Genomic DNA, 26,857 nt, shown 5'->3' on the forward strand with positions numbered 1-26,857 from the left:
TGGTCCATTTCAGAGCTACACTGCAGTGTGGGAACATAAGCAGAAGAAGACTAAACCACAGTGTTTAAAATCCAAACTGATTCCAGTAAAGATACATTTAATTTAGACACTGAGCACCAGGAGCCTTTAGTTCAATTTTCATTCATCAGCTGGATGAAGTTAAAACTATGCAGTTAAATCCAATAAAAAAGAGGAAAAACATCACATACAACTTTAAAAACAAAAACCCGAAATTAACAAACTACTTACTTTCCCCTCCATGAATGCTTTGTTGTGTAGAAACAAGCAAGATCTCTGTTTTCTCTAATTATATTCATTCTGTGCCAACACCTGAAAACAAAGGAGACATCCTGTTAGTACTCATGATTCTTATTTAAAACCAAAGTTCACTAATCATCAATATGCTTCAAGACAAAAATACTTTGTTTTTAAACTTATCTTTACCAAACAATACATGGACCAAGTTGCACAAGAATTATTAGTTTCTTCACTGCATTTTTTATACTAGCTACTCCTTAACAGTACCAGGTTCCAGTAAGTTATATCCTATTTGTCATATTACAATCACTCTTTCACTGCACCTTTGCACATTCAAATTCAAGTATATTTTATGTCATCTCCAAAATACTTTATTCCTGAAAATTGTATGATATAAAATTATTTGAGTAGCCTCTCTACCTGTAACTCCAGCTAAACCAAAGCCCTATTGCAATTCTGCAAATAAACAGTAAAGAGATACCTGGATACATTGAACAGTTTGTTTTCCAGTCTGAAACAGAATTTGAGGTTGAGAAACTTACTTACTAGCTAAGCATTGTGAGAGCATTAAAGAGCTGACTAAGTACCATTCATGTGCTGTAAAAATTTAAGCAATCTCACCACTAACATCCTGACATGCTTATTTCATACAGGAATATCTATTCCCTAAACACACACAGAGGAATTTAGTGAAACTTGCCTAAAAATGCTCAAGTGGATCATTGCTTTAGGAGCTGCTAAGTTCTAAGGAATGCTTCTAAGTACTCCTATTTTCAATGCCTGGAACAAATGCATGTTGAGTAGTTAGGAAATTCATTTCCCTTTTATTTCACTATGTTGTCATTGCATATACAAGGAACTTAGGCAGACATTCCCTGATTAAGTACAAGAGTGAAGTTGTCACTCTCCATTTACAGCATTAGCTTTATTTTCAAATGTGTTAAATCAGGTTTCCCTGTTACTGATTGAAGACTGGTACTACTCGCAGGTTCGCACCAGTAACACAGTGGCATCCCCAAAACATCTAAAAACACACTAACTCTGGCCTGAAAGAACACAGCTTGCCTGAAGCAACTCCCAAGTAACCCAATCCCAGTCAGTACCCCACTGAAAGTTAGATAACAACCCATTATCTTTTTACATCTGCTTGACTTGGCAAAGAAAGATTTCTTCTTTTGAGATGGATGCCCTGTAACATTAGCTCATCGCTAATTTTTACCCTCTTCAACTTCAGGTTATTTTCTTTCTGAACAAAGGCTGTAGCAGTTATGGAGTCATAAGCATGAAGAATGGATAACCTGCTCCAAATGAACTCTAGAATTCCTTCCCTCAGGTGAAGAACCAGCACAATCATCACTACCTACTGAAGGAAATTTGAGGTACTGCCTCTGGGAAGAGAGAACAGTATTTACGTGTTTCAGTGACTCAGTCTTTGAGTGAAATCTTCAAAGCTAATATGCCAGTGACTTGTGGCAACTTAAATTCTCTAAAGCCAGTCTTTGGAAACAAAGTTTTATGAGGGGCAGGATATTCAGCAGAATTATTGCAACTGACTGCTGACATCATCTACCTGGACCTGGGCATTTGACACTGTTCAGCCTGACATCCTGCCCCTAAACTGAAGTAACACAGATTTGACAGACAGACCACTCAGTGGATAGGGAGTTGTATGGAGGGTTGCACTCAAGGAGTTGCAGTCAATGGCTCAACATTAATGTGGTGATAGTGACAACTGGCATTCCTCAGGGGTCAAGACTCAGACTGGCACTGTGTTAACATCTTTGTCAGAGATATGGACAGCGGACTCTCTGCAAGTTTGTTGATGACACCAAGCAGTGTGGTGCCATCAACAGGCAGGAGGGAAGGGATGACATCTAAAGGGACTCTGACAGGTGCAAGAGGTAGGTCTGTGCCAACCTCACAAAGTTCAATAAGGCCACATGCAAGACCCCACACGTGGGCCGGGCCATCCCAAGCACAAATACAAGCTTGGTGGAGAATGGCTTGAAAGCAGTCCTGAGGGGGATTTGGGTGTGCTGGTTGATCAGAAATTTGACACAACCCAGCAATGTACACTCACAGCCCAGAATCACATTCTAAGTTGCACCAAACAAAAACTGGCCAGCAGGCCAAGAGATGATTTTTCTGCTCTGCTCTGCTCTTGTGAGACCCCACCTGCAGTACTGTGTCCAGCTCTGGGGCTCCCAACATAAGAATGACCTTTTGGAGTGAGAACCTCACATCTTTTGGAGTGAGAACCTCACATCTTTTGGAGTGAGTCTAGAGGAGAGCCACAAAGATGGCCAGGGAGGGAGCTAGAGCACCACTCCTATGGAAACAGGCTGAGACCTGGGGCTGTGCAGCCTGGAGAAAAGGCAGCTCCAGGGAGAACTTAGAATAGCCTTCCAGTACCTAATGGGACCTACAAGAAAGCCAGCAGGGCTTTCTGCATGTAGTGACAGGACACAGTGACAGCTTTAAACTGAAAGAGGGGAGGGTTAGGCTGGATGTTAGGATTAAATTATTTATTGTGAGGATGGTGAGGCACTGGAACAGGTTGCCCAGAGAAGTTCTGGACACCCCATTACACCAGCCCTGGAAGTGCTCAAGGCCAGGTTGGATGGGTCTTGAGCAATTTGGTCAAGTGAAAAGTGCTCCTGCCCATGCCAGCAAGGTTGGAACTAGATGATCTTTAAGGTCCTTTCCCACCCAAAGCATGCTATGATTACTCCTTAAGTTCTCCTTTTTGCTTGGTTTAAGAACTATTATTATTATTATTACCATGTATAAGAATCAAAACAATATGCTATATCCAAACTACACTGATCTTACTATACAGCAGCACACTTTAGATCTGGTAGTTTTGCTTTAAAGTTATCTTACAAAGCAACATGCCATATATGCAACCTCTCTTTTTTCAAACTCTCTTCATGCCTCTCTTTCAAAGCCATTTTCTTGACATTGACTAAAGTATTAGTAAAAATAAAATAAGATGCTTATAACAAGACTAGCTCCACTAAGCACAGGATTAAAAGATCTATTTATCTGTAATTCCATTTTCACCAATACCAGACTCCTCTAACCAGGAGGTCTCCCAAACCTAAACACCACTTGCTCTAGAGTATTTAAAGCAAGATGTTTTCAGTGTTGCAAATATCTACTCCTAATAATACAAAAGTAAGAAACACTCATTTATGAGCTACCAGCAGTTCCAGTATTTTTAACACTAGCATCTCACTAGAATCAGGATACTGATGCATGAAGTACTGTACCTGAAACACAAGTGATGAATTCACCAGACTTCTTTTTTGTTTAGATGAAAACCAATAAAATCATTTAGCTTTGATGCTTTACTCACGGTTCTGGGCAGCGATTGCAACTATCCCTCCCACTGAGGAGACTTACCACAGGGGCAATATATGCCCAAGTCTACTAACAATTAATTCTTGTACACATTTTCCAGCAGTTTAACAGAGAAAAAAGGCAAACAATAGCTTAGTGTTCTGAGCTGCTGTGGTAAAGCCCAGCAATTATTTTCCAGTTGTCTTTGATTCCACAGTAAGAGCAAGATGAAAAAAATACTTCATACCAAAGGCAAAGATATTTCAGAAGAAACCAAGCTCTCTTCCTTTACACATTCCAGCAGAACCAGTGTGGCATCCCTCTTGTACTATCTACAGTATCTACAGTGTGATACACTGTAATTTTAGCACCTAAAACAGTATAACCATTGACTTTGCAGAATACATCAGGCATTACCATGAATCAAGTATTGCCAGTGTAAGCTATAGTGGCCTCCTCAGTTACATATTAATTTCCAAAAAAATGACAACATTCTTGTTACCTTTACCTCTTCTTCCTGCATTCAATAGAGCTTTTAAAAGTTGACCGATTTAACATAAAAATTGAGTGAAATTTGCTATCTCACTCATAAAAGCATCCAGGACAATAAAGCACTAACTAGAGCAGTCATCTTAATGGTCTGGGGTACCTAGGAGTAGAGAAGTCACAACTTCAAAGGTTATTTTGAATACTTTGCAGCACAGCTATTGCATATCCTATACTGATGGTTTTCAAAGGTTTGATACTAGATAAACACCCAGATGTTCTATTTCCACTGGAGCAGAGGCAAAACCTACTTTGAAAGTAGCAGTTTGTAAATGTGATTTGCTTGGTTGAGAGTGGGCATGCTGAATGCAGACTGTAGTTAATCCAAGAATTCTGCAGGCAAAGTGTGGTCAACAACTTGCAATTTCTTTTGGGAGCCCAACTAAAGCACTCTCCAAAATAGCCTCCCAATATTTTAATCAGCTTTTTCACAGGGCTGAAGTTGAACAACACTTTCCTATTTGGTTCCTGTAGTACTGTAAATAGCAGTGAAATGGCTTTAGGGGATGAGCTGAAACCACATTTTTGTGTGTCTCATGTACCAGAAATAGCAACCCCTTAAACTAAAGGGCCTGAACTGCTTTCAGGACTCCCCCTGCCTCAGAGTTTAAGCTACACAGCATCATAGAATAGTTTGAGTTGAAAAGGACCTTTTATACAAGTAGGTATATTACACAAGCTATATTCAACTTGCATGCACTTTCCACTTTTCCAGGATTTCACATTCTTTAGACAAAAGTACCATCTGGGAAAACAATCTATTTCAGGAAACCAAGACAAGTCAGTCCCAAACCAGCACTTGTGGAGTCAGAAGAAAGACTGTGACCTTGCAGACATCAAAGCAATAAGCACAGCTGTAATTACATGTACGTTTCCTTCGATTTATTGAATAAATTGAAGTTTGAACAGTCAGAAGTCAGAAGTTCGGACATGGGTTCAAAGTTTGGTGCAGAATTCAGATTTCAGTTTTTTCCTGATTACATTATCTCTCTATTATTACAAAACTTCAATACCTTTCTTAAACAAAAGGTAGGATTCAGAGCCCCACACAGGATTATTATTCTCTTCTACTGCAAAGAGGAGTAAAAGAAATGCTGATAAGAAACTGAGATTTCTTGGGCAAAAGAAAAAGAGAAATGCAGATAAGAAAGTGTGATTTTGTTTTAAAGGTTTCTTCCAGCATGGCTGAATACAAGCTAAAGTTCCTGGAAAGTCTTTACTACACAGGGACAGATACTCATAGCAAGCTCAAGTGTGACTTTTCTGAGAAATAGAAGACATACTTGTGAGCATAAAAACAGGAACCAACTGAAAAGAAATGAGAGCAAAGTACTAAAAAAACCCCTAAGTTTCTGTTATTCTGTGGTTCTACATACCTGACTGCTAGCTTAAAGGCCTGGAGCCTGATTTCCAGTCATCTACACCTCTGTAGCTTTAAATTTAAGTAAGTGAGTTTCTCTGCACTGAAATGTTTTAGCTGTCTACATTTCAGCCTCCTCTTTCATTGCTGTGGTCACTAACTGGCAGAGTTTTGACTTCAAACAGACTCTTTATAGCAAGCATTAAGTTTTCCTCTTCCTTGAACTGTACTCTTTTCCTGAAGTACTACAGCCTAATAAACTGTAGAAACATATTTCATCTGTAGTGTAGGAACTCCCAGTCCTTTCTGTAAGAGAGAAAGGAGATGAGACCCAACAGCTCTTTAAAAGAAGCTACATGCAACCTGCCTCAGTGATAGCTGCAATCCCATCTTTAGTGGCCCACAACAGAAACAGGCTGAGAATCTCAGCCTTACTGCTGCATAAATGATAGTGACAACATTAGAGTCCATCCTCCAGGTGCCCCATTCCCTCACTAAGGACCAGTATTATGGATAAGAAAAAGCGTGGAAGACTCTGGTTCACTGGTAAAGCAGAATGCTAATATAAATTTAAAAGGCAACCAATCTGATTAACCAGCTAGACAGGTGAGTATCAGAACAAAAGTGTATACACTAACTAAGGGGAGGAAGAAAAAAAGAAGTGTTCCTTTAAGTCATAGTTTAGCAATCCTGTCATATTTCTTCAGAATAATGTTCTGTTTTACTAGTGCAGCAAGACAGTTGTTAATTTTCTTTGACCCAAGAATAGTTTTTTGGAAGCAAATCAGGAAGCTAAGCAGTTGAAGGTTAACACTTCAAGATATGGTTGAATGCCAGCAGAAGAATTATTAAGTCAGTAAGTTTCACTTACTGAGCTTCAAACAAGTCAAAAGCAAAGTCACCTCCCTAGTATGAAAAACAGATCTTTGCTTTATAGACCAAGCCTCAGCATAACACTTAAAATCTGGAAATACAAAGTGATTCAGTCCCTCAGGACAAGTATGTGTTTGGAAACTATGAAAAATGCCACATGACACCCACAGGAGCAAGCAATACATACGAAATAAATCTTTTTAAAAATGTGTTCCAACAAGGCTGAAATACAAGGTTAAAGTTCCCGGAAAGTCTATACCACACGGATAGAAATGCAGCTCTGTCTCCGAACACTCAGATATCTGCTCCAAGTGGAAAAAACTCTCAGTAATAATAGAAAGGCGCCAGTAACTTCTAGCTAAGTGTTCTGGCACTTGGCTGCCTATAGTAGGCAGGAATTAGACCAAGCTGCATATATATGAAATGAAGCAGGCTAGAGCCAAGCATAATTTTCACATCTGTAATGCTGATCCTGTTATTTTGATTTTATTCATCAGACTGTAGAGTATCCTCCTAAGTCAGTCCTAACATGAAACTCAAGTCACTAGTAGTTCCTTCAATAGCCTCCTCCTTTTCAACATATCTCACTACATGCAAGTAGCCTATGAAGACAAATCTAGTAATCAACAACAAAAAAAAGACTTCACCTTCAGAGAACTTAAATTCTAAACAAGGACTATTTTCTGAAATGCAGTATTATCTAACCAGTGCTAAGTAACATGAAACAAGCACTTGTCTATTCAATTTCATTTACTCCAACCATCACAGATCTTATTCGTGAAAGAGCAAAGAGAAAAAGGGAAAACACATTTCAGATTAGATTAACTTCAAAAGCAGCCACACAGCAGAGATTAAGTGCATTCACAGGAAGTCTGTGAATAAACTTCTGGGCCTATGTTTCCCCCCTAGCAGAATGCTCAAACACTCCCTCAGCTCGAGAGCACCAAGCCAAAAAGAGAAAAAAGATCTCTCCCTCCCAAACTGAAGTGCTAAGACAACCTTTTTATGGCCCAGAACCCAGCCCTCAGTAGCGGCACAGCTATGAAGACACAAACTTCACACCACAAGACAGGAAAATCTATCCCAAAGACTGCTGGCAGCTCACCGCAGACAGAAAACCATCCAATATGACCACTTGTTTTGACTTTCAGAAAACAAAAAGCAAGCTAAAAGCATGTATGGAAGAAATTCAAAAGCTCTTGGAAAAATAAGAACATTAAGGGAAGATTTTCTGAAAGATGCATTTACTTCTGCTCATGGTCTTCAGGCATACTGTTAGCACTCAAAAAAGAAACAAAATCTCATCTCTGTGAAAGCGTATTTCCACCACATCTCTCCCACCCTTCATAAATTATTTCCCAAAGCATCTCCTGACGGGTATATTTTGATCTGAGGGCAAGAGGAGAAAAATAACGTTCCTTTTTCTTAAATAGACACATCAATACTCTTCTAATAAAGAGGACAAATTCTGCCCGGAGGCTACAGAAGCCGCAGCAGGTGCGGGGCATGCCGAGCGAAGCACCGGGCAGGCTGAAGCTGGAGAACCCCAGCCCTCTCCTCTGCTCGGACACAGGAAGCGAAGCGGCTGCTGACAGGTACCACACTGGGGACGCCCGCTCACAGCCCCAGGCCCCTCACGGCTGGGGCAGGAGCGGGCAGCATCAGCCCCCGGGCGGCAGAGCGAGCCCTGCCCCAGCCCCGACCCCACTCCCCGCGGGTCAGGCGCGCCCCCCGCCCGCCCAACCCACCCGGCCCCGAGCACCGCCCGGGACCGTGGAAGGAGGCGGGGGCTGCTGCCGCCGCCCCCTCACCTCCCCCGCCGCTGGCATTTACCTGGCCGGGGAGCCCGCGCTGCCCGGACCTGCCCCCACCAGCAATGCGCTTCCCCGGCGATAAGGGCGAAGGGGCACCGAGCGAAGCTCTCACCCCTCACCCTCCGGCCGGCCGGGCGGGCGGCAGCCGCTACACCGCTCCCACTGCCTCAGAGACTGGCTCTGGAGGCCGCCATCTTAGCTCGGGCAGCGAGACCGCCCCCTCGGCGCAGCCGCCCTGCGGCCCGGGGCCGTCACGGGACGCGGTCACCTGATGTGCTCCGCGCTGCCTTCCCCCTTCCCGCCGCCCGCCCTCCCTCCTTCCTTCCTTCCTACCCTCGCCCCTTGCCCTGCCCTGCCCTGCCTTGTTCTGCCGGGAACCGGCATGGCTCCCTGCGCAGGCGCCGCGCAGCCGGGGGGCAAAGTGTCCCCGGCGCCCGCCTTGCGCGTCGCCTCAGGGCTGACAGTGACCGGTGGGGTCCTGCCCGAGCGTCTCCAGGCCGTGAAAGGCGCGTTGAGCAGTTAAAAAGCCAGAGTACGCTGTTTAATTATGCACATTACTTACGTGGCCTTAAAAGCCATGTTAAAATGCCACATTAAGGCTGCGGAGACTGAATCACTGATTTATGTGGTTGGCTAACGGCGCTCCAGATTTGTTACTGGACTCTTGAGCTCCCCGTCAACTTCCCTATATTCTGCACCAGATGTAAGGTTTCCCAAAAATGTTGTGAACTACGGCAGCATTGTAACACGAGCTCCTTAAAATGCCTACTGAATGGCATAAATATTTCGAATATTTTTAAATGACTTGCATTAGAATACTATGGCCTTTCCCTTAAAACACTGTCATTAAAGTCTGCAGATGAAGAGAAAAATGAGGAAAAAACAGTAAGTGGAACTATCTTGCAGGAAAAAAAAAAAAATCTCAGGTGTTAAATTTTTAAAATATCCTTAAATATCCTTTTCATCATCATATGGACTCTTAAGAAACAGCATGGACCTGAGTCAGGGGAGGTTGGATATCAGGAGAAAGATTTTCACCTGATACTGGATGATACTGGATACTGGAACAGCAGGGAAGTGGTCACAGCGCCAAACTGAAAGAGCTCAAGAAGCTTTTGGACAATGCTCTTGGGCATATGGTGTGATTCCTGGGGTGTCCTGTGCAGGGCTGGGAGTTAGAGTCAATGATCCTTGTGGTTCCCTTCCAACTCAGGGTATTCTGTGATTCTATGACAAACTATCTGTCTTATATATTGCTTAAGATATTTAAATACTAGTCAGTCATCCTTTTGATGAATCTAGTCCTCTGAATCTGGGGCACTGTGATGAAATAGCACTGATGGGAAAATAACAGTACTTTGGGGAAGCTGATAAATTGCTTTTGGTTACAGAACTTCAAGAGAGGAAAAAAAAAGATTTAATGTTTTATTAATATACTAGGAATTGTAGGACTAATTTCAGAGGGAGGTCATATGATTCAGAAGAGTTTCTTTGAGCGCATGGAAGAGTTTTTAGACAGGTTTGGAGTGATTTCTGAGTTTGTTGATTAGTTGGCTCAGAGGGTTTTTGGTTCAGGGCTGTTGATTTTGTTTCAGTACTTATTTTGCATTAATACAAGTAGGTAAAGTACATCAAATAAAGCAACAGTTTGTTAGCTGTTTATTACTTAGGAACAAAGAATGACACTTGCATAATGAAATTGATGTAAAAAAGTAGTAATCGATGTTTTTGTGGATGGATTTTAATCTGAAAGCACAGATTATATTTCAGTATATTTATTCAGCTCAAGCTAGTATTTCAGTAACTGTGTTTTCCTCTATTTTTGGACATGCTCTTGCATAAGTAGTGGTATTAACTTTCGATCTAATGCAAACAACTGATGAAAGGAGGACACATTAAGACAGAAAATTTAAGAGACAGTGAAATAAGAATTTCGAAATTATTCAGAGAAAAACTGAACAAGGAAGGTGTGACAGGAAGTTATAGAAATTATATTGTACAATATGGTAGGAAATCTTTCAGAAATTAAAGCAGACCAGGATTTCATTACTGTCTTACTGTAAAGTATGTGTTAAGTTACCTTGTGTGCAGAAAAAAGCGTTCTGCTTTGCTCGGTCATTTTTTCTTGTGAGATGATACTACTGGATATTTTTAGAGATAGGATCTAATTTTTCTGTTTAAATAAAGGTTTGTGAAAATGCTGGAATACAAAAATTGTATTTTTAACACCTCAAATTTAAAAGATTGCTGTTTTAATTTAAAAGGAAAGTGAACAAAATCCTCACTCCATTAATGTCAATGGCAGTTTTGTTATTACCCGTGTCTAACACAGGTAGTGTTTTGCCCTTAGTTTTCCCAGTCACTTACAGAATCAGAAATTGTATCAGAGCAATTCCCATTATGAAAATAACAATAGCAAAACACAGGTTTCATGCCTTCTTGGGAGATAAAATGTTAAATTGCTTCAATCCACTTTGGAGAAGCAAAACCAAGTTTAGTACTTCCAGATCTTTCACCTGAAGTACTCCAAATGTCAATTTGACCTTGTCCATTTAAATGCTTCCATTTGCAAAAGAGTTCGGGCCATCTCCAGTCTAGAGAGCAAGGTCTCTCCTTACCATCCAATTACTGATATCTGGAAGGAATGAAGAGTTCTAGTCCACCACTAAATAATTAATAGTCCACTGGCTATTTCTGTGATCAGCACCTATTCTGAAAGACTGTGGTTTAGGATGGCTGAATTCTTTAAGCAAGCTACAGTACAGGTACTGTAGAGCCAATGCTAAGATTCTCTGCAGCAACAGTAAATATTATGATTTTAAATACAACCTATAATAGAAGAGATCCTATTACTTTTATTGTGGTTTATAGCAATAAAAAAAGAACAAGTCTCTACCTAGCCTGCAAGCAGCAAGCAGTGGACAAATTAGCTTCCCTTCCTAGTACTGTCTCTAATAGTAGGGCAGAATTCTGGATCCTCTGTTCAGACAAAGAAGAGATTTTTCCACCCTTCCTGTCTTAGAATGAAACAAGTTCCTGCTAGAACTGGGAACAGTTACCCTCTTGCTTAACTTTCAGCATTAGAGGGTGCAGGACCATCCACTCTAAGGTCAACTGCTGTTTTTCTGCCATGAAGTAATGGGGATCTTCTTAGAGACTGGATCTAAGAGATACACCTCAGCTTAATATTAATTTAGAATAGCAAACAGAAAATATGCTAAATAATTTTAATTTTTAGATAACCAAATAACAATAACAGTAGTCCTTTGATGATTAATTATAGTACTTGACTGAGAAGGAATAACAGAAAGATTTTGAATGGAGGTAAGCAAATGTAAAAGTCCTATATAAATCTAATTAAGTAACATGCCTTTGGAAACCTCTGTCCTGGATCTTGTCTCTTTTACTGCAAAATTGTTGTAAATGGCAAAATGCAGGTTACACAGAGGGCCTTCTGGAAATCAGACCCACATTCCTGCATCAATCTTTGTTCTATTCTCTGTTATCCTGAAGATGCATTAAGACTATGCTGACAATCTGCCAGCTGTTCAAAGCTCACATCAAATTTTTATGTATCTTGACATATTTTGTCTAAAAATAAATGCAGATAATAATGATAATTTATCTTCTCTGTGACATCAATTAACAGGTATCTTTTGCATGCTCCCCATTAATAATTCTATATTTCCTGATAGACTCATTAAATGATGACTTGTTTGTTATCTTAGCTATTAGCTTGATAATAACTGTAGCCTGAGCTAATTAACTTTGTGATAAATTTTGGTTAATTATTAATAAGTATCTTCAATACAGTAATGCATGCCAATCTGTATTCATATTCATAGTATTCCTCCAATAATTCCTCTTCTGTTTGGATAATCCTTTCATTTGGCATCGGCCTACGTGCAGTAAATACTCACATATTAACTTTTGATCTCTTAATCCATCTATACCCTTGTATAACCTGGTCTTTTTGGTTAGTCTTTTGAAGATAATCTACAAATTATCTTTTATCTCTTTTACCTTCCAATAGATAAGTTCCAAGTTGCAATTTAGTCTTAGTAGTTTACGTGGGTACATCTGGTGCAAGAAAAGTGGATATAACAGATTTGCTTAAAATCTCAGATGTCATTCATAGTAGAAATAATCTTTTCATTGAACTAAATAGTGGTGCACAATGATGTAAGAATTCCTAATGAAATTACACTGTTTAAAAAAATGCATGGTTGTATTTTTTCAAAGGAAAATATAAAGGAGAAATGTATTGTTTACTGCATATAGAACAAAATAATGACCAATTAATAGAAGAAGTCTTTAACTACATTCGCAGTCTTTGACTTAGGTTGTTGAAAAAAAAATGTTGAGAAAAAAAAGGTTGTTAAACAAATGAACACATTTGTTCAGTGGGAAACCTTATAAAATGACAATGAAAATTCCCATATACTTAATTCATCTTGGGAATGCTTCACCTTAGCATTGCAAGCCTGCTTAAGATAAACTGTTCTTTGAACTATCTAACTCCTATGGACCATTTTGTGATAAAAGATACTGCTGATGTCCCAACTGATATTTCTTCCCACTGTTGACACACAGTCCATGAAGGCAAGTGCCCTGAAACACAAAGAGGCACTGCAGAAGGAGCAGACTGTGAGAAAGCTTATGTGATGGCTTACGCAAAAAAGAAATTGGAGTTCTGAAAGAGCAGAACTGGCCAGTGTGGTAGGAGTGGGTTTTGCACATGGAACTCATGGGATGGACAAATATTTTGAACAACTGAGAGCGAAGGAGAGTAATCAGCTTCTGTAGGTTAGACCTAGAAACTGGGAAGATAGGAAGAGCTGCGAGGCTATGATTTTTGAAAATTTTACTCTGAACAGAAGAAGTACATATGTAGGGACAAGAGGACTTTTTCTCAAGAGAACTGATACAGGCAACTCACAGAAGAGGGAAAGCACAAGGAGAAGATATACCTATCTGGCCTAGCAAAACATTGTTAATGATAGAAATAGCTGAGAAGAAAGACTGGGAATGTCTAGGAAGGAAACAGGGATTGATCTGAGGAATAGAATAGGATGATAGAAAAATTCAAATGTAGAAGTAAGGAGTGGGAGAAAGGGCTTAGCTGAGCAGCAGACTGCAAAAGACAGGACAAAAGAGGCAGTGCCCACAATAGTCTGCTAAACTAGAAAGCACAGTTTTTCTAGGATAACTCAGGTTGAGAAACCTAATGCTCACTGATATTTGACATCCTCTCTAGTGGATCTCAATTTAATTCTGTTGCTAGTTACTCTTAATACAAATCAGAGATCTGTGTTGCAGCTCTAGATGTGGTATATGATATAATCCCACATCATAACTGTGGATTTTTAAAATAAACCTAGACAATTATGCATTTACATACATAAGTAACTATACAGTATTGACATTGTAAACCCAAAAGTCTTTTTGAGTTAAAAAATTCCAGAAGATTAGGATTGCCTTTGCAAATAATTGCATGCTTGGGTATAATTTTTATCCATGGGAACTTTGCCTTATTCACTCCACAAGATGAAAGGACTCATTGAATCCACATGGATGCTGTGCTGTGTTCTATTCACATTGCTCAGTTGGCTGGCCCAAGATTTATTTAGTGTACACTATACCAGCTCTATTATTCAAGCTTCAGAATATTCAAGCTTACTGATTTCCATATTGGCATTTCTGTGACATTGTTCAGTACACTGAGTGCTCCAGGAATGTGAATTAATTTATTTTCACAACATTCTTCTGCTTCTAATATTTGACTAGTTGAGAGTACATTAATGCTTCTTTTTCTGTATATTCCTGTGTACAATTTTCAAGTATCCTAAAACAACCTTTAAAGATCATGTGTTTTCTAGCAAAAGCACACTTCTCCTATTAAAAAAAAATAAAATTGCTATGTGATCTCTCCATGTCTCTTTTTATAGACATGAGAACAAAAACAGATGACAATGTACCTTGCAGGCTTATTCAATGTATTGATCTGTGTGACAGTGTGACATGTCAACTTTTATATGTCTTACATATTTTAGTACATGCTCCTATCTTATAAAATTCATGTACTTAAGACACTGCATTGTCAACTTCATTGTCAGTTTATTTATTGAAAGTTGATTTTTGTGGAAAGTTAAATTTAAATACTAGTCCAGGAGTAGGAATGCTATTAAATTGAGAAACTGGACAGTGGCAGAGTGTATGAAATTTATATTCAGCAATTAGGGCGGCAAAAGAAAAAAAAAATGGAAACAAAAACCATCAAAAAAAGCTTTTTGAACACTGAAGTATTTCAGGAGTACAGTAAATTAGTGTGACATTAGGAAAATTCAGTCATTGGAATTTTTTGGTAGAACTACTCAGAATCACAGGGAGATTCCTGCGGTGCAGGTATTTAAATTTGGTCATTCAAACCAAGAGGGCTTTTGAAAACCAAGCAATAAGTTCCTGTTGCTTACAAAATACAGTTTTCATCAGCAAGAGTTACGAAGGAGTCACTTATATATTCTTGACTCATCACTGCAGCCTGTAGAGCAGTAGGGGAAAAGTACGTACTAATTCTCTGATTCCATAGCCTGGGGTCAAATCCCAGAATTAGAAATAATGCCCAATGGAAATAATTGTGGGCAAAACAACAAACAGGAATTATTAACCTTGCCCACAGTGCCTCAGATGATCCTAAAAGTCTTACTATTTTCAGAGATTCTTGAGCATATCTAGTTTTTGTTCATGAAGCACAGAGAAGAACAGAGGAAATTATGATTTTATAACTCGAAGGCCAAGCCATTGAAATCATAGTCTTGTGAGAAAGAATGTGAATCAGAAAGAATATTTCATTTTTCCTTTTTTTCTTTTTTTAAAGCTTCCCATAGTCCAGTAATATTCTCTTTACCATTTAGAATGACTGCTAGCTGAGAAATGCAGACCAACCATTTATGAATTAACACTAGTTGTAAGGTGTTATCATAAAAACAAAAGAACATTTTATTGCCTAATAACATTCCTCAGCTAATTAATCTGTGAACAGATCACTACCAATAGTAGCAGCAGCAATGAAAAGGCTTCTGGCTGTTTTTATAACAATTGTTATATATTGTTTTTATAACAATTTAATCTCAAGCATTAACTGTATACCTGTTAGAGACCCCCACCACAATAATAGCTTAATGCCCTATATGCATGATCCACAACTAAAACATAGTTTCATGGTGGATTTTACAAAAATGTATTTTGGTTTCATGAACATTCTAAAGTATAACAAAATGCAATTATCTGTTTGCTGAAAGACAAGAAATTCCATGTTAGTTCAAGAGCTGTTTTACTGAGCAGTGTTGAATTTCTCAAAGCATTCAGAAGTTTCATTATGAAATTACACCAGGCACACCTAGCTCCAGCACCATAGCACAGAAAATGGGATGCCCAACACCTGCTGCTTTCCACATTTTGGATGCTGCTGCTCACTATCTAATCCTGTTCTCCAAAGAAACTGTTTACAACTATTTCAAAAGTTAGTGTAGCTTTGTGTGTATGTGATTTGTAGTGTACACATCTTACTAGGCTACTTAAGATGCTCTCTCCCCATCCTCTGTCCCTCTTTTGCTATGAAAAGCTGGAAATTAATGACTTTGCTTTCAGCTCACTTCAGTCAGAATGCCTAAAAATTGTCAGTGATGGTATTTCAGGCTATATTCCTATATGTAGATTTACATCTTGGTGTAGCTTCCCACAGCAAAGAATGGCACACAAAGACACCCTGTCCCTGCATGGCAGAGCTTGCATGTCACACACTGATGGCACAAAGTGCATCTGATTTAATTGATATTTGAACCTGAAACTCCTGATGGAGCCAGGAAAAGCCTTGATCCTGGGGGCTGTACCTCCTCCTCAATGCAGACAGATCTCACATCTGAGAGGCCACGCGCAATTACCCTGCAGTCCTTGACTCTGAATTTCCAAATAACATTGAGGAGCTCACAAGGAAAAATAAGGTGATTGAACCCACGGAGGTGGGTGGTATTCCCTATAGGCATATTCTCATCTTTATTGCTCACAGGAAAGAGGTCTCTTTTTATTTATGTGAGAAATGTTTTAAGCTCTCTGTGCAACATCAGTGATCGCTAGTGCTGGTCTGAAGGAGGGTGGGGAATATTCCTAGGCAACACACCCTCTCCTTGGAAGAAGGCTCAGAAGAGATGGGCACAGGTGCTTATAAAGCTCGTGTTATGAGCTATTTAGAGTGATCATCAGATTAAATCCACATTAACAACAGAAGGAGGGTGTAGCATATGCTGCAGTAGTGCTAAAATGCATTGCAAACCATGGACATAGAGAAGCCGATATTTTGCCTTCCTCTGTTATTGAATGACAGCTACAATTTAAGATTGCCGGACACAGTGAGTCATAAAAAGAGCATCAGTCAGCATGATTTTCAGCCTCTTTCCCATTTCCTGTAATAAGCAGAAGCAGTACTTTGGAAATTTCTGTTTTCTTTTGAGTCGGTAGATATTTTTTCTTAGATCGTTACGGTTTCACCTTCATTTCCCTCATGTTGTTGCTGGTTTCGTTTTTCTCATTATGACCAAATCACTGAGTCCCTTACCAATTTCTCAGTCTTGCAGGGATACTGGTATTTCAGATTCTGGTGATGGAAAAAGTATTTCACCCTTAATATCCAGATCACTGGGTCATTTGGCTGAATTAATGGAAGCAGAAGTAGATGAATGTGAGAAAGCACAAGCAGCAAGGCAGAAATGCATGCAGTAAGTTAACACCCCTTCTAGCATCCATTTCAGGCAGTATATTATACATATTATTTTCCCACTCTTTTTGCTTTGCTCTGACACAGATCGTGACCATCAAGTGGTATATAAGGCATATGCTGTTGTTTTTAAGCATAAGCATATGGACAGTTATGTAATCTTATTTAGTGCTAGTTTGTTTTTTTGGCCAAATTCCCCTTAACTTCTGCTGTCCTATTTTTAGTTATGGCAGAGAGGCATGTAATAAAAAGAAGCTCAAATATATCCTTATTTATACCTCTTAGTTTGTGGAAAATACAAATTATTATTGTACTATACAAATAAACCAGGTTTGGATTATATGAATTAATCAGCTTTTTGATGAATTAGTTAACAGTTGAGTGAAATTAGCTAGTGTGCTTATTGAATTAGTTGGTCAGCAAGTAAGTGCTATCCACTCGAGAGGAGGGTAGACTAACTTTAAAAATGCTTGAACTGTCCCTCAATAGGGATAATGTTATAACAGCCATGAAAGAACAATGTTCACTATTATAAAATCACATATTTTTTTTGTTTCTGCTTCTGGTCCAAATTGCATTTTGGGAGGAGGAATATCTTCCAATATTGGAAAGTCAAGAATAAAATTCATTAATATATAAGTCAATTTCATAATTGCTTAAGCTTTTTACTGGTGATGGTGATGGTTTTCACCCACAATCTGCAAAACAAATGGTTTGTTAGCAAAAAAGGATCTGAGTTGTTTGGGTTTTTTTTACTACTGATCATGTTCAGACTGAATCTTTTTATGAAGAGGTAATTATTTACATAACACCAAATAAGCTGGTTAATTATTTCTGTGTGAACCTTATCATCTGAAGCAACCTGACCCTTACAAGAAAACTTTTCCCTGCACAAATAAGATTGAGGTCAAGTAAGGTTTAGAGTACTCTATACAGAAATAGACTAAAGTTGATTTATTATATTTGAATAAACTAACATTTTGGTAGTCATTAAGAGAAAATAAAGCATTTAATTAATTTATTTCCTGTTCTTTTCTTATATAAAAGTGACTAGCAGTTGTGTCTTTGAATAAAATTTGGTTTTCTCTCTGACCAGTGCTTAGAGAGCTGGTGCATCCAGTGTTTGAGGAAAACTAATATAGCTTTTGACAGAAGCACAAAGTGATGACTTGGCACATAGCAGACAAAGGACAAACTGTTCAGTTGTGGCCCTAAATTTACTTTAGTTCCACCAGTAAACAGGGACACAGCATGGACTTTGCTGATTAAAAGCAGAATTAAAAAGCCTGAAGCTGCATTTGACAGTGTTCCAATTTGTAACCAGCTCAACACATTGGATTCTGTTTCCTTTTAGTTGGTGGCTTCCGGCATCCCTCTGTAAAATATTACTGTGTGTTTGTGTATTTTCTTCCCACTAGGAGAATTTATTTCTTCCTCTCGATTTCCTAGGAAGACTTAAAACCCCTGCCCAAAATCCAGGATATTTGCAGCTTACCATATTGTTCTTGTTTCACTACTCCTGCCTTTACCATCTAGAGGGAACTACCTCTTCCAGCCTTTGCTTAGGTGAGTGCTCAGTGTGAGGGATCAGTCAGTGGAACTATGCATGTGTAATGAGTAGTTCCACAGGTGAGGATTTCCAGGAGATGGCTTCAAGGCAAGTGTTTTGCATATCTTATTTTTATCTCGTATGTACCCTTGTGTGTCCATTCTTCATGTCTTGTCTGAATGTGCCTCCAGCAGCATTGCTCTGTACTGCAAGAGGCAACACAAAGTTAATAATTAATTTCTGATCATTAACTTCATCTACCTCAATAAATACCTTTTTAAAATGTGAATACTACTATTAAAAATATAAATCTCTTACAACAATAAATTTGCTTTCAGTGTATCTTTATTTTTGTACTTACATTAGTACAAGGTCTTGAGGGAGAATTTGGAAGTGGGTATTTCTTTGCTGCAAATTATTTCTTAAATTTTTACAGTCTTACCCATTAATAGCTTGGGGTTTTAAAATTTTAATGTTGTAGATTTTCCCAGAATTGAAAATACACAAGGTTTCAAACTTGCTAGGCCTTAAACATCAGTTTCTAGAACATCTATGTCTTTTGTTGGTTTTGATAGAAAGCTTGTATCTGTGTGTGGCAACAGTATTGGACTTCAGATAACAAAGTGTTGAAAAATCCCCAACTGAAATTCCCAGTGTTAGGTGAAGTGTCCAAATACAATGGTTGGATTCATCACTGTAACCAACAAGAGGTAAGAAAATCTTGGTGGAAAGTCTGTGGTCAGCTTGGAAATTTAATACAGCACAGCTAAGCCTGTAATCAACAGCAAACTGATCAAAGATGTTTTTCCTCTGTTCTTCCGTTTAAGGTGTCAGTTGTATTAGCTGGCTGTGGGAATTAAGCACAGATCAAGATGAGCACAGGCTAACAGAGATCAGAAAAACAATCTTCTGAAGTTTTGCAGTTGGATATGACTGAATAGAAGTTCTTGTCAGTGAGAAAGAGGAATACAGATTAATCCCTGAGCCAAGTGTAGTAGTGAAGTTTGGTATTTTCTAAGACAGCAAGAGCTGCTCATTTGACACTAACTTGCCTATCAACTTTCTGCATATTATCTAGAAGAAAATTGTTAATATCTTTTTTACTCCTTTAAAACTAAAGTTAGTTCTGGAAGAGCAGAACTGACCTTTTCCCATCCGATGAATGATGATTTTAGCTGCAGATTCAGAAGCATCAGAGTGGGTTAGGTCCCATTTAAAACAAACTTTCTTATGATTTCTTATGATTATGAAAACAGGAATTCTTATGATGTGAGAAGCTGCAAACACCAAGATCTTGTCTAAGCAGTAGGTGGCAGACTGCTCCCAGTAATCCTTAGGAAGTTGTGACCCAGCCCTTAATGCCCACGGGGCTGTAACTAAAGGTGATGAGAAGAGAGATTTAAAGATGTGGAGATTCCCAAGGTTCAAGCAGTCTACCTAACTTCAGAGAGCATGCCAGGGATACTCGAGTCAGCACTTGCCAGGCTAGGGGATGTTGCTCCTACACACCCTGTGTTATCAGTTCCTAAAGTAACTGTGGCGGTTACCCTGCCCTGCAGCAGCTGGGTGACCTGGACCTTGTTTTGGAAGATTTGCCACTATTGACGAAAAACCAGTGCTGTCATGGCTTTGACACCTCTACACAACAGTATGCCTGTAGTTTTGTCACCATTTGGAAATCCCTCTTAACTCCAGAGACCCCAAGGAGTTTTTTAAACAAAATAGAGTTTAATACATGGAATTACATATCTGAGAATGCCTATGGATACACCACAGCTTCTGTTGATCTCTACAAACACAGAGTAGTTTCTGAACAGTACCCAAAAAGCTGGGATTCAGTCTTTTGGCAAAACTTTTTTTTTTTTGTCCTTACCCTTACCCAAATAATTTTAAGGTGGAGCAAATATTTTCTCTTTATAGCAGATTTTATTTTGAGTTTAAATTCACCTTGAGGGGTTTTCCCAATGCCCTGCTGCTAATAATAATTAATTGTATTTAAGGATGCACCTTATGCATTGGCTTTGTCTCATATGTTTCATTTCTAGAGAAGTGTGTGGTGCTCACACAAACCTCCTTTCCCATTACACTTGTTTCTTATGGCATTATTTTGCTGACTGTCAGAGCCTCTTTAAGACATTTAATTACCCACCTAGAACTAGGCTCTTGTATCAAACTGGAGGACTGTCCACAGACTGCTGGAAACCACACAATCCAATGGTTGGTAAACACTTGGGGGAGCTGCCCATCCACTATGCAAAAATGTTGGATCTGATTTACAGAATGATCTGTTTAGCATTCACCAGATTATTTAGAACTTGTTTTGTCACCAGACAAGATTTGAAAGCAAAAGCATCTAAAAAAAAAATAGATTTTCATACTAGGAAAGGCATTATAAAAATACAAAATAACCAAACATTATGGAATTTATATTTTTATTAAGATCATGCTAATTTTAGTTGCTTCTATATTTAAGCTAACTCTTGAGACTGATCCTTTAGGCTCAGCTGATGGTTAGTGGGACATCTCATGGATACGCAGAATCATAATTCTTTTGGGTTTGCTTTCCTGCTCAGTCTACGTTACATTTCTACTGTGTGCTTTGGCTAGACTAAGAATGGCAATTCATCTTCATGATGCTTTCTCTTGCTTTTATCTTCCTTAAAACATGATGGAATTCCTGTAGAAATCATACATGATGAAGCATTTTCTGAATTCCTTTCCATGTGCATGTTAGCTTGCTATCAGTTTTTCATCAGTTGCTTAGTGTATAAATGAAACATTGATTTGAGAATGGGTTGTTGTCCAGCTATGCAGAGTTCCCCTCCCTCCTCCCTCCTGTGCACTCTTTCAGACTCAGGGGGAAGAAGTGGTCTTGTCACAGTAACATTTACAAGGGCTCAGTGAACATGTAAGCACATGGTGGAAGACAAAAACGTCTCTGAGAAGAACAGAAAGAGAAGCTTCAGGACCACCCCAAGCATTTCTTGACAGAAGAGCCCATTTGCAAATTTTTTTATTTTATTATTAGAAATCTCCCAAACCAATACCTATGACCATTCCTATAGTATTTCCAGTTTTCTTGGAATTTATTTGAAACAGAAAAGAGACTCTAACATCCTTCTGCTCTGCAATTCAGTTCTTTTAAATTTTATCATTGTTATTACAGGATACACAGCTCTTTCTTGAATAGTCAAGACCTATCATCATCAAGAGCCTCATATTAGACTTTCTGTTTTCTCTGATGACAAATACAGACTACATTCTAAAAATACATCATAAACCAGAGAGGTACATCATTATAAATAACGCAATTAAAAAGATTCAGAGGATGTCTGCACTCTCTGAAGTGGCAGTTACTTCATTGAAATTAAGAAGAAAGTTTGAGAGTGCTCAGTCTGCTTTGATAATGGAAGCTATGGTTATGAAAATCTCCTAACATTTTGTTCAGAGTTACTTGTTTGAAGCATCAGGTGAATAAATATTAAGTAATTGTACTCTGGTCTGCAATTTTATAGAATATAGAATTCTTCTTTAGGCTCAAATCAGGCATTTATTAAGGTCAACAGCACTTCATGGTGAAGAATGGTCTCTACTGAGGGTTGGTATTCAAACCATAGTGAAATTTCAACCAGACAGCCAGACCAAGCAGCCCAGCTAGTGTTTTTTTAATAGCACTGATATTACAGAATGAATAGTCAGAAAGATCATAAAGGGAGAGAGATAAATCAACAGAGACTGCTTGATGCATACACTGAGGTTCAGTGTGATAGTTAGAATGAGGAGTCAAAGGGATTAATGACTCATTTGGTTCATATACATGGGCAAATACTTTGGTCATTAAAATACGTAAAAGTAAGCTTATATTACTGTATTGTTCTCCTTTGCCTCTATCCTATCAGTAACTCAGAAGTGAGAGCAAATGGCTTTACAAGAGGAGACAATAACTGTGCTGGAGATGGGCTAACCACAACATAGCCTGTCTTTACCAGATCCTTCTTATCAAACATGTAATTGAGTTAAGTGAAAATTAGGCTTTCATTTAGCTACAGGAGATTTCTGTGTTTATTTGAAGAGTATTCCAGATTACTGTGATTTTTCATCTACATCTTCTTTTACCAAGAAAGAGGAGTCTGGATATTGGATTGAAGAAGCTGATGCATTTGTTGTGGATAATGGATTGATGAAGCTCACTTCCACCACCATATTGCAGAGGATAAATAAGATTCTTATGTAGAGCTGCTTGTATCAGTAGAAAGTAATCTCATCTATATGCATGTGTAACATGCTATGTCTGAATTGTTCATTTGACTGCCCATTTGACTGAGGAGTCAGCCTGTACTGTAAAAATATTTCTGTATATAGATTCTAATCAAACAAGTGAAGAAACTGTTGTACAACAAGTACAACAGTAATTCACTAATACATCTATTTTAATCTTAAATGTGCGTGTTTCAAAAATTCTAAACAAGGTGTAGGTTTCAGATGTGCTTCAGCTCTTGCTGCTCCCTGAAGCGCAACCAGGAGAAACTGTGAGAATGCCTTAGAATGGAAAGAATGAAGGAGGTCCACTTTCAAGAGGTACTGGTACTGTCCTCAGATAGCTCAGTAGTTGTGGGTATTATGGAATTTTGCTAGTCTGCCTGTAATTATTGGTCCAAATACTTTCAACACTTGTATATTAGTGAATTGAATCCTGTTTGGACCTTAAATTACAGTCCACATTTATTCTCATCTTCCTAAAGAAAAACTTTATGATCAGACTGCTTTTACAACTTTTCTTTCCATAGTTTTAGTTTATAGGGTAGATGAGCTAGAAAAATTGATGTGCCCTCTGAAGTCAAGGGCTCACTGTAGGAAGAGAGAAGAGATTTAGCTGCTGTAAACAGAGCACAAAGAAATTACCTTTTTTTTGATATGCACATGACTGCAGATAAATATATACAGAGATGAAGCCAGGACAATTTCTTTTGCCTCCATCTACTTTGAACTGATAAATGGCATTATTCTGCTCTCTACAGATTTTTTAAAAGACCACTGGAACCTCAGTCTGAAGGATGGAAAAACTTGATAATGCTTTGAGTCTCAGGAGAAAAGGTAGGGTCATATTAAGTGAAGTTACAGAAATTAGCAAAGCAGTCTTTTTAACTGTCTTTCCAACTATACCTGATCTCTTACACATGATCTTGCAGGCCTTTACAGTGCTCTAATCCCTTTGGATTAGCACCACCTTTGGAGGTGAAGTTGCCTAGTCATAGAAGAGACCCTGTAATGTAATAGTTCAAGTGAAACACTGTTATTTCAATAGCAACTCAGTGTTTATCCATTTGACTATTTATACTTGGCAATTTCTGATGAAGCATTAGTGTCTAAATCAATAAAGTTAACTGTTTATAGGTAAAAGTCCATCTTTCATCCCCATCTTTATAAGAAATGCAATAAGGACTACAGTAATTTTAACTCTTCCATGCCAAGAATACAATCCTGTGTATAATTGCTGACATCACCTTGGCATGGATTTGTATGGGCCAAGGTTATGTGCCTAAGAATAAGTGTGTTTCTTCTTTCATCATCACTCTCAAATTCCAGCACAGTGAATCATTAATATTATTTGTAGAGTAGAAGTTTTTTGTTTTGTTTTGTTTTTAATGGAGGAAAATTTAGGAAGATAACTCTTGTCTTTTGGGTTTAATCTAGGTTTAAGAACTTTTGGACTAAATAGATTTTTTTTTTTATTATTCAAATAGAGTGCATTTGTCATTCTGCTTTCTTACCACAGCTAAGAAAATACATTACAGTGAGAGGAAATACTGTCAATTGGATCCAATGTCACTACATTACTGGTACAAATTAACATGAGTGCTCCTGGCTGAGCTGATACTACTCTGGAAGTCAGATGTCTATTCTGTGCTGACCCACTGTGTGCAATATTCAGGCCTGTGAAAAAAAGAAGTTCCCAAATAAAATCAATTCAGTGAGAGAAGGTTGTTGCTGGCTGAGGTGAAAAGCGCTGTATGTGCACTACTGTCTACCATAGACACCGGAAAATCCTGCTGCAGATTGTCTAGTTGCTACTGTAATTATTGTAGAGACAGATTATGTCACTGCTAGAGGACAAATTGAAGAGCTTCATGTCATCAACTTTATTCATATCAAAGCAGAAGGGCTTTAAAATCTGTTCTTACAGAAGCAACAAATCTGAACATTTACTTATGCTTGGAAATTCTTGATGTACTGAAAGGTCCATTGTTTTTCAATAAGATAAAATTGAAAATGTTGAATTGCTTCTTTAAAGTACTTTATTGCAGTGCCACAAGTTGGTTGGAGACAAAATATTTTCTAATCATCAACAGTCTGCAGATTATACTAAGCAAATTGTAAATATAGCTGAAAAAATAAAAAAGCTATGGACTTGTCTACATGTACAACCTTTTACTCCACTGGAGAAATTTGACTTGATTTAAACACAGCAAGACAAAACATCTTTTCTATAAGTGAGATTCAGGGCCTACTTCACTAAGTTACTACATCTTTAATGTACACTCATTTATTCTGAAGTTACATCATCTGAATTTGTCATCACATTCTCTGTAACTTGTGTTCACTGGATCCTTTCTAAAAGTGCATATGCATTTTCAAGTATGACTATCTGTTAACAGAAAGGTGTCCCTACAATAAAACTCCTTCCTGACAGCTCCTGCTGCAAAAAGAATTGCCTTATCTTTTGAAATTCTTACAGCTTAGGCTTGAGCAGCATAAACCAGACAGGATGTCTCAGACACTTCACATTTTACTTTCTGTCTGAATCTGCTTCTTTTTGTAAGAAGCAATCTTGGAAAAACACATCCCATTCTGATTCTTGAGGAGTGCAATTGACTGATTTTCTAATATTTCAAAACTGGTTCTTACTGCACATTATCAGTCAATACATCTTCATTTGTCAAGTATCTGACTTCCTCTAATAAAAAACATAATTTATCCTTAAGTGGATACCAGCAGCATTATGGCTGTGGTAATGCAGAGTTCAGTATCAGGTAACCACTGACTGTGTGTGTGTGTATATATATATATGCAGATACAGGAGCCAAGAAAAGTTTTTCTGTTTGCTTTGAATTTTTTTCCACTGTGAGTACATTTCTAATAGTAACCAAGCCACCTCAGGCTTTTTTCCTAGAGCTGCTTTAATATATTTGACTGCAATGTAGATATTCCTTCAAGTTTTTGCATGAGGATCAAAATGACTACTTACAAGCTGAAAATTGTACATCTGAACTGTCTGATTTAGGGACAGCCTTTCACCTTTTTGACAATTTTGCATCAACTTGTTATACAATAAAAATCCTGAACATATAAAATTCAAATCGACCAGTTGATTATGATGTTTCCTAAAATAAATAAAATGGAAACGTCGTGGATATTACTACAAGCTTTTTACTGAGTAAGAAATAATTTTCAAAAGGTGGACAGTTCAATAACTGAAGTTGTTACAAGAAATACCTTTGGGAAGTGCTATATTCTCACAAGCATTTGTTACTCTGACTTATGCTATTTAATATATGATATTTAATATCATGATATATTATGTATTTAATGTATGGTATTTAATATCACTAAAATTAACATAATTAATATATAATTTTATCACATTTCAGCTGTAATATTGAGGGCTGATCTCTAGATCACTATCTCAGTGATAGCTTATTGAGGCTTCTGAGCTCCGCATTGCAACCCACAGAATGTGCGTGAAAGTCAGTCCAGAAGCAGTGTATCCACATTGCTGTGATGCTGTGTCTGAGCTAAGCAGACATCAGCTTTCTCCCCATCCCTCAGCTTTCTCTCTTTCTGAATCTCAACAGAACACATTATATCTGTTGTGCTGACCCTGCTGTTGGCACCTGTTTGTATGGTTGTCTTAAGTTTTAAAGATACTTCTCCATGGTATTGTCATTCACCCTATCCACTGCAGGGCTACAGAATGAAAAAGTCTTGATTCAGTCTTGAAACATATGACAATAAGTAGGATTTTATACAGCAGCATTAGTGCTTATTATGTATATAGTTTGGAATACTCAAAAGCAGTTACAGAAACACACTCCCTGACACTAGAAGCTTACAATCTAAACAAAATATAATGCACAGAAGAGATCAACATACAAAAAGCAGAATCGCTGGTTTCTTACTTTTAGTGTACATCTTGCTAATATATAGGATTGTGAACAGAGCAAGGACTTAAAGGAGTTATTGTGATTTAAAATAAAAGATAATGAAAAGAGTGGTAGCTTGAGGAATTGTTCTAAGAATGGCTCAAAGAAATGCAGAGCAAAGGATCATTCATGACTGGGAGA

The 26,857-nt window shown here is 38.2% G+C and overlaps 1 protein-coding gene and 1 long non-coding RNA gene across 9 annotated transcripts in view; one reads left to right on the forward strand and one right to left on the reverse strand.

The window, feature by feature from the left end:
- DNAJC13 (DnaJ heat shock protein family (Hsp40) member C13) overlaps positions 1 to 8,675 on the reverse strand; it is a 57,395-nt gene extending 48,720 nt beyond the window's left edge. For 2 of the 8 annotated variants that reach the window (XR_015275861.1, XM_023919333.2), the window contains exons 1-2: positions 8,555 to 8,675; positions 250 to 330 (exon numbers count right to left, since the gene is read on the reverse strand). Coding sequence is in view for 5 of the 8 variants with exons in the window: in XM_023919333.2 (XP_023775101.1) it covers positions 250 to 330; positions 8,555 to 8,577 (104 nt within the window). In the remaining 3 variants the exon portion in view is untranslated. Of the gene's footprint in view, positions 1 to 249; positions 331 to 8,212 lie in introns of all 8 variants that reach the window. The other 6 variants (XR_002861150.2, XM_023919332.2, XR_015275862.1 and 3 more) reach the window with 5 other exon arrangements.
- A 2-nt stretch (positions 8,676 to 8,677) lies between these two features.
- LOC111923547 (uncharacterized) overlaps positions 8,678 to 26,857 on the forward strand; it is a 36,049-nt gene continuing 17,869 nt past the window's right edge. The window contains exon 1 of the long non-coding RNA XR_015275899.1: positions 8,678 to 9,078. This is a non-coding gene — a long non-coding RNA (uncharacterized LOC111923547). The remainder of the gene's footprint in view (positions 9,079 to 26,857) is intronic.

The sequence above is a fragment of the Cyanistes caeruleus genome, chromosome 1 (assembly GCF_971803275.1).
Source record: "Cyanistes caeruleus chromosome 1, bCyaCae1.hap1.1, whole genome shotgun sequence".
Classification (NCBI taxonomy): Eukaryota; Metazoa; Chordata; class Aves; order Passeriformes; family Paridae; genus Cyanistes; species Cyanistes caeruleus.